The 9,099-nt window shown below is 38.1% G+C and overlaps 1 protein-coding gene across 1 annotated transcript; it reads left to right on the top strand.

Annotated features, from left to right (window-relative positions):
- Nucleotides 1-948: 948 nt before the first annotated feature.
- nkx3.3 (NK3 homeobox 3) lies at nt 949-8,468 on the top strand. The gene is made up of 3 exons (XM_015032150.1): nt 949-1,365; nt 1,908-2,427; nt 7,203-8,468. The coding sequence occupies exons 1-3, from the start codon at nt 1,131-1,133 to the stop codon at nt 7,291-7,293; spliced, it is 846 nt and encodes a 281-aa protein (XP_014887636.1). The 5' UTR covers nt 949-1,130; the 3' UTR covers nt 7,294-8,468.
- The last annotated feature ends 631 nt before the right edge of the window (nt 8,469-9,099 follow it).

Raw genomic sequence — 9,099 nt, 5'->3', positions numbered from 1 at the left:
AGTAAAGTTGGCTAACTGTTTAACCAGCTTTGCTTAATTAACTTGCAAGGATTGAAATTACGATAGTGCACTAAATAAATAAATAAATAAAAATAGAAAATAAAAATAAAAAATCCATATTTTCCCTCAGACGTGTTGTGACACCCTGACCAGATCTGGTTCTGTGGAAAGCAGAGAGATTTATCTGGTTAGTCAGAGGAAGAACACAAAGACCCATGGAGTAGACAAATCTCTGCATCTGTCATCACATCTCCTTAACTTGGAGCTAGGCTTGCTGATTGTGTAATAGCCTATCTGTCCATTTGGGTGGGGGCTGTTATCACTTATTTTTATTTGCACTTAGCTTGGAAGCCAAGAATCTTCCCCACATGGCGGCGCTACAATCGCTCATTTGAGCTTAATGGATGTCTCGTTTTTATTGACAAACAAAAATAAATAGTTTCAAAAATCAGGTTTATGTCAGGTTATTTAAAGAGGTACGTTAATGGATGGGGCGCCTATTTACAAACGCTTAATTCATTTTATGCACTACATTTATTGAGAAATTTTATTTATATTTAGCACACAAATAAAGCTATATACTCTGTTTCACAAGAATAGTGTGTATAGTGTGTTTTGTCTTTGTTGAGGGTCCGCTTCAGTTTATTTCATTTACATATTTTTTCATTACATCATTTTGAGATTTTCGGGTAGATGAAATGGGCATTTTTGCTCATTGAATTTTATGAGCAAAAACTTTGTGAAGAGACTTTTGATATACTTGCATTTAAACTGAATCAGTAAGATACAGCTAAACAGAACTGAAGTCGCTTTTATAATTTCTCAGATGCAGAATCGCTTTTCTTCTGTGCAAGCTGCACCAAGGTTGTAACGGGGCGGCGCTAATGACGGGGCAGGAGGAGAAAACCTATCGCGTTTTCACTTAAGCTCTTATCGAGGACAGTTAAACTCGTGGCAGTTTCTTGCACAGACTTCTCATTAAGGGACTGGACTCGTTTGACGGCAAATAAATGAAAGCAATAGGGAGACAGCTGATCGAGAGGCTTACTTTGGAGCTGCTCATGACTTGATGCCTCCATGAGCTGCAGTGTAGAGTTTGGACACAGTTACTTGTGGTCTTCCAGTGCATCATGACATCGAAGTTTTCAACCTTCTTAATCAAAGACATTCTCACCGGCCTGGAGGCTCCCTGTGGGAATCCCGGCAGCACAGCTGCAGAGGAGCTTTGCGCACTTGCGCGCAATTTGCGCGCGGGCTTTGATAGCGCCATTCAGAAAAGACTTTCTCCTGGCAAACGCGTATCTGAAAGTCACCGATCCGGCACCGGCAGGAACGAAGGAAGGGCTGCGACTCAGTTCAGAGAATGTAAGGTTTTCATTTATAATTTATTTAAATTTGACTATTTTATCTTTTTAAACTGTGGCGTTGCACCTAATTCATGTCTGAAAAATGACTAAAATAAAAACAAAATTCAAAAAGAGGTGGGGAATGGAAAATACACTTTGTATTTGTCTTATTAGAGGGGCAGGTTTGTGCAATTGCTTCGGCTAAATATCTGACCTTAAAAATTAAAGGAGCCAATTTTTTTCAGCTTATCTTAAATATCAAATGTCACTGGAGAATATTTTAAAACAAAAAAAAATTGACAAGTCATTTTAAGCTTAATATAATTTATTTATTTATTTATTTTGTTATTATTATCATTTTTAGAGTAGGTTGTGTTGCTTTTAAATGTCTTGACATGATGGAAAACCGTTCGGAAGCCGTCTGGTTGTGATGGTGTAAATGGCATTTAAGATTAGTTTTCTTCATTGATTTTCAGTTTCACATAGTGTCATATACTGGCTTTATTCAGCTTAATAAGGGAAAAAAAAAAACTTTAATAATTGACTTGTTATTGTTGTCAGGTACCGCAGAGCGTGCAGGCATGCAGTATGTGGAGCAGAACAAGCGGCAAAGGAACCAGGCGGAAGCAGGAATGAAGGGCTTTCACCATCACTACCACCACGGCGGGGAGACATCCAGCTGTTCCCCCGAGGAGCGCCACTGCGCCGCCGCGAAGAAGCGCTCCAGAGCGGCTTTCTCCCACGAGCAGGTCCACGAGCTGGAGCGCCGCTTCAGCGCCCAGAGGTACCTCTCTGGTCCCGAGCGGGCAGACCTGGCATGCGCCTTGAAACTCACGGAGACACAGGTGAAAATCTGGTTCCAGAACCGGAGATACAAAACGAAACGGCGCCAGCTGGCCACTGACCTGGCGACGCTCGGCTCACCAAAGACCGTGGCGGTTAAAGTGCTGGTGAGAAACGACCAAAAGCAGTGGATTCCGGGCAGTGGAGCCCATCTTCCCGCCACTGTGCCACTGTACCACGGCTATCAGTACCAGCAGCCCTACCTACACCAATGCTACCAGCCCTACAGCACTGACAGGTTATATGGAGGAACGTTCTAATGTTTGTGTGTCATGCAAAGTTCACATGTGAACCTTTGTAGAAAATCTTTTTTACGCCCTTCTGCAAAAAAATCAATTTTAAATGGAACTTAATTAAAATAAAAAAAACAAAACAAAAAAAACAAAAACAAACAAACAAACAAAAAAAACAAAACAGAAAGTGAACATTTGAAAGACATTATGGAAATAAACAAAATGCAGAAAAATATTTTAGGTGCGTTTTTCAAAGTTAGACACTTTCTTTAAGATCTCCAAGATTTAATTTTGAAATTATTTGAGTTGCGCACAGCTCATACTGGTGGTCAGAAAACGGAAATAATGATGCATTATTTTTTTTTTTTTCATTTTTGCTGTAGAAGTAACTCTCCTAAATTTGGGAGAGCAGAAAAACTTCACCCACTTTCATTTCATCAAACCCTTGGTGAATTGATTCCAGAGACGGTCCAAAAATCCTTTATTCCACCATAAAGAAATGTTCCGATTCTCCGCTATTTTATACTGTACATTTGAATATTTAATTTTTCCTATTTCCTTAAAGAGAAAACCAAACAAAACGCTTGTGATACACGTTTTATTTGTTTTGGGATTGTACAAATAAACTTTATGAAGAGTTTGCTGAGTTTTAAACCAGTAATGGGTCTCTGGTGCCTCTAGCGGTCATTGGACGAGAAGCGGATTACAGTCTGTACAAGTCACCAGTCCATCATAAATGAATACAAAAAACAAACCTCAGACCAGCTCTGCTCCGACAGCAAATTGTTAACCGTGAGAGGAAGCCAGAGTACCTGGAGAGAACCCACTCAAGGGAAGAACATACAAACTCCATTTAGAAAGACCCAATTCAAACCTAGGATTTTTTTTTTTTGATGCAATTCAACAGTGCTAAGAACTGCCAACATATTGCCTACCTCAAAATATATGAGAAGAAAAAAGAATCATGTTGTCTCAACATGTAACAGTTTCTGAAGTTTATTCCCAGCATATAGTTTGCATTTCCACATGGGGATTTTATGTTCTCACTGCAGCAGCTTCTTCAATCCTCCATAATCCACCTGAGTACGATTTCTAAACCTATTTGGGAGTAAAAATCTTGTCTTTATGAATGACATCTAGTGCACATCTTTCACAAATTTAGTTGTTGATTTTCCTCATGGGGCATAGTTAATGATCATTAAAACTTCACGAAACACCAACATTAACACATGTTGGTGTTGAAGGGGTTTTGTTCCTTATAAAATATTTAATCAGTAAGGACCAAATCTTTTTTTTTTGTTGTTGTCTGTGTGATTTGTTTCTGCATCTAAAATGTTGTTTTTTAGTATTTTAACACTTCAGTTATATGTCTTTGAGCTTAATGTTCACAACTCTTGTGTATAAAACTGTGTTTTGTGCGACAACAAAGGAGTGCGTTGTTTAGTTCTTTTCCCAGTTGTGGATGAATGAGTCAGAGAGGGCAAATGAACCATGAAGATGTTGTACCATCCAACTTCGCCCCCCCATACAGGGAAGCACACATTAATCACTGTTTTACTGACAGGAAAACACCCTCATGTTGAAGGAATTGGTGCAATGACCACGACTGAAACGAAAAAAAAGAAAAAAAAGAAAAACATAATTCCTACTCAAGTGGAAGAGCGTATTCATAACTAAACCTGTTGACATGCTGTGACATTAAAATGCTTTGATGTAAAATAGAACCTACTGCTCCTTTTATCCCAACTTATAAAATCTATATTAAAACAAAAAAATGCTTATAAATATCCATAGATAATAAAAGAAAACAAACACTCAATAATGTATCCCTATGAAGTGGAATATTACGGATAGTTTTTGTGATGTTTTGCAAGACAAAAACAGTAAGACGTGGAGTATATTTGGACATTAGATTATTTTTTAATGTCATGTCTTTGGATAAACACAAATTTGTCCAAACTGTAGCGATGCAAAATTCAACTAAAGTAATAGATTTTCATAAAAACTGTTTTGTGAAATATTTCAAAGTGATGTAGCAAAGCAAACGTGTTTGAAATAAGCAATAACATATTTGTTCACACATTCAGATTCTGCGGTTGTAAGAGCGGAGGGGTGGGTGGGATGTCACAACTGGGCGGAAGGTGGGAGGGCTCATGCCACTATGTATGTTTCATTAAAAACATACATAGATTGTTGCTTTTACTCTTTCATGCATATTTGAGAAATCATTTACTCTGTTGTGGGAACCATTATGGTGTGAGCTCCCTTTCCCCCACATGTCCCTCACTCAGCTCCCCCAGACTAGCGTTAGCAGCAATTAGCAAACACCTGGTGGACCTGCGAGTCTGATGAGCTTCTAATGCAAACTACTCTGTCCAACACCTCTAAGAACTGTTGCAAATTTCTTTTTCTTTTAGTCGTATTTGATACCTATAGCAATTTTAAAACAAGTGAAGGTAACATAGTCACTTGATTGTGTTACAAAATATTTAATGCTGCCCCTTTACACACCTGGTTGCAACACCAGGAGGGGGAGGAACCCATCAAACTGCTGGAAGCAGGAGACTTCGCTCTTGATAAAAATAAAAAATAAAAATCTTTAAATTCTAATAACTGGAAGATTTTTGTTTTATCTTTTAGTTTTAACATTTAGCCTCCTCCTACGTATAGATGAGGCTGTTTGTTCAATAATGTTCTCTAAGAAACATCTGAGACTTTCACAAAACAAATGTTACTCTGAGATTAAATGCTATGCATGTGGCTTTCTGATGGCAGTTACTTCTACTGGATTTTACTACAGGGTATTAGAATGAAGAGGGGCTGAACAAAAATGCAGCACAAACTTCTTGGAGTTTTAGGCCTGAAAAGATAGTGAAATATTGTGTAACTTCTCTCAACTTTACAATTATGCACTAATTTACGTTAGTCATAAAATCGCAGTGAAATGCACTAGATTTTGTGAAACACGACAAAAGTCCAAATAAAGTTGGAGGGGTAGAAAATTAGCAAACCATTTAAAGCACTCTACAGTTTTTGCAACCGTGGATATAAAAAGTGTTTGTTATGTAAGTGTTTTAGTTATTACAGTAATGCAAAAGAGAAATGGATCGTGTGTGAGAGCAGTGTGTCAACCTGTCACTGAAGAATTAACTCCAACATGATATTTTGCAACACTTTGCATGCAGACAGAGTTTGTTTATAGAGTGATATTAGTCTGCTTTCAAAGGCAGCAGGGCATGGAAGGTCATGGACTTTAATTTGTTTCACATTTTACGTCTTCTGCTTTGCTTGCCATTCTACTTCGACTCATTATTTTGATTAAGCAAAAATAAGCAAGCAGACTTGTCCTGGTTTAATATTGAATAAACTAAACATATGAGCTCAGTCTACACCATTTCTGCAACTATGACACACTCAAAAATGCATCTGGATGTTGGAAGAGTTAGATAAGACTAGGCAGATTCAAATCTAGATCTTTAGGCTCAAGAAAATATGGCTATGCACATAAAAACATGTATCATACTATGAACACAAACAATCCCAAAGCTCATACCACATTCTAACCTCTCTTTTTTTTTTTAGTTATAAAGCAAGAAGACCCAACCCCAAAAGAAACAATTTCCTGATTATGCAATATCGTTTAAGTGGTAGCTTTTGGTTAAAGAATGTTGCTTTGTGACACAAACGTGTTTTTGGAGACAAAATACAGCTAGTAAATACGTTTGTTATCATGCTTATTTCTCCATGCATGACATACAGTATGTTGGTCCTCTGTACCGATGCCATTATTCAAATGCACTTGCAGCTTACAAACACAGCTCTCACTTGGTTAGTATCAGATAGCACAGACACTGTGAATATATTTGCATGCTGAAAGCCTGAAGAACATTTGTACAACCTTTAATAATTACTTCCTTTCTGTGCTGGAAAGTAAGTCATAATGAGGGAAGACAGACAAATATGGACAGAGGGAAACTGATTCTTTGTCACCAAGCTAGAAAAATGGAAAAAAAAAAAAAAAAAAAAGAGCAAGTGTTAATTTAATAACTGTTAATGAATCCTTTTTGGTGTTTGTTCGTATGTCACAGAGTTGAATTGCTGAGCTGTAAGTCTAATCTCAGTTCAGGCATCTCTGATGAATCACCGGGGTAATCCCCATAATTATGTCTATTGAGCTTCACTTAATCTAATCTGCTGCTTATAAAACAGAGAAGTTGTATAACTTCAATTCCAGTTAGGCTGGTTAAATTTCACCACTTCCATCAGAGGTCACCCCCATGTAAACACCAACTGCCTTTCCACAGGAATGTGCTTCACAAGGAATCCTAAAAAAAAAAAAAAACAACTTACTTTGTTCATAAACGGGTCTTGCTCATGTGTCTTTTCTGAGCTGTTAATTACTGTTAATTATATATATATTTGGCATACCAGAGGGCAACCAGAAGATGAAGAAGTTTGTCTGCTCCATTGAATTCTCAACACCATGTTGAGCAACTTACATAAGACAGCAAGTATTAAAAGGTAGATTTGAACAATGAATATTGAAGCCAGCAGAGACAAGTAATATCCTGCTGTCTTTGTGTTTCTGAGGATTTCTGAGTTGAGATAAAGGTCTGCGGGGTGGGGCAGCCTCTCTGCTCTGCAACGCAGGAATGGAGGTCCCCACCTAATCCACGCTTCGCTTGGCTGTTCTTTCAAGATACACATCTATTGACTGAGTATCCTCGCATGTCACCTGGGCAGCAGCAGTGACTAATTTCTGATGTTCTTATTGTTGCAGGAATAATGTCTTCGAGACGCCGGTTGATTTAAGTGCAGCTTCCCCACACAATGGCCCGTCCAAGGCCACTGACCTACATGAATGGATTTAGAGCTCGCGCGACACAGTGGGAGCGTCAAGTCTGTCACAAAAAGACCAAAACTGTGACTAATTATTAATCAGAACCTTTAACCTGGATATTTTATGGGTGTATGTGGTGCAGCGGCGTGCGTTCCTGTTGTTTCCGTGCCGACCCCTCTGCGGACGCAGGTCAAGTCTCAGGACAGGCAGGTGTCGCGGCTGATGCCTCTATTTAAAGACGGAGCTGCATCCTTTTGACCCTCACTTACATGCACACACACGCACACGTTACGAATAATCCCACCCAGACAACTCTCCAGGCTAGTCCTAGAAACTATTAGCAGATAGCATCAGCGAATGCAGGAATGTAAACATTTACAGTAAAGCTAAAAGACATCGACTCCCCCTGGGGGAGACACATCCATCACACAGCAGCCACATCAGCACTTATAAGCTCTCCTGCTTTCCAAAGGAATCAAACATCCCTCCTTTCTGCACAATTTGATAGGATTTCATGTAATCAGCGCATATTGTTCTGTTTGACATGTCGGTGAAAATGCCGTCTTGCAACAGAGCTGCCGTGAAAAAAAAAAAAGTATTATTACGGTAATTAGAATACTTTCGTACCAGTGAAATAAAATATGACGCTGAGAACTAGCTGGTGACTGTGATGTCTGTTTAACAATTGTGCTGTTTACATTTTCAAGCAGAGGTGTAGTTAAGATGCTTCAGAACTAAGCGGGTAAATAACTGCAGTGGTCTTGTCTCTCTGTTTGTGAGAGCAGGGGGAGAACGCGTGGACATTGACAGAATCAGAAAGCCAAAGAGATGATCCAGCCCTCAACAAATAAGAGAAAAACAGCAGAAGTAATGTGGATGAGCCTGAGGCCTCAAAATGTAAAATGCATTGAACGAGTTCATGGAGGAGGGAGGAAATGGGGTCCTGGTTGTTGACAAATGTTCCTTTACTGAACTTTAATTTTTAGATGAAGGTGTACATCAACTATCTTTTTTTATTATTATTATTTTCTGAAAATGTTCACACCCATTTTCTTTTTTTTTCTTTTTTCTTTTTCTTTACATTTATTACATTGTAAACATAAATTTGAATGTTTATTGTTTTTATAAGAGCAACAACCATATGATATTACATAATTGTGAAATGGTATGAAATATTTTTTGGAAAGGTTTACAAATAAACATGAGAAAAATAGCATGCATTTGTGTTATCCCTCCTGAGTTAATACATCAAATCACATTTTTGCTGCAGTCGCAGCTTTTGAAATACGTCTCTACTAGCTTTGCATGTTTTTAGAGACATTCTTTGTTGACAAATAGCCCAAGGTCAGTCAGATTGGACAAACAGTGACAATGAAAATCAGTTTTCAACTTTGCTTCCACATATGCTTGAACTGCCATGTTTCATGTTGGGGATGATTTGTTTCACACTACTTTCCTGCCACAAATTTTGGAAATCCTGCATCCCTTTCTCTCCATTTTACAGCTGTGCTCTATTTCATGTTAGCAAATTGTAAAAAAAAAAAAAAGTATATGATTTGTTTGTAATTTAAGGAAATGTGGAAATGATTCAAGATGTGTGAATATTCTTTTGCAAAACACTGCAATTCTAATACCACATAAATTTTTCTGTTCTCTGTTAGAAATCTGCTAAACTGTGACGTCAAACAGTTGCATGCAGGGATATCACATGAAAAAGGTTAAAACCACAACGATTATTGTTCAGTAAGGTATAATATGTAAAATAAGAAAACTACTACGGAGTCTTTAAATTTCTTTTGAGAAATTTTGACCCATTCTTCTTCGTAGAATTGTTGTA

The sequence above is a fragment of the Poecilia latipinna genome, unplaced genomic scaffold (assembly GCF_001443285.1).
Source record: "Poecilia latipinna isolate Pla-1442-1.1 unplaced genomic scaffold, P_latipinna-1.0 Scaffold232, whole genome shotgun sequence".
NCBI lineage: Eukaryota > Metazoa > Chordata > Actinopteri > Cyprinodontiformes > Poeciliidae > Poecilia > Poecilia latipinna.
This window is presented reverse-complemented; position numbering and strand designations above follow the sequence as displayed.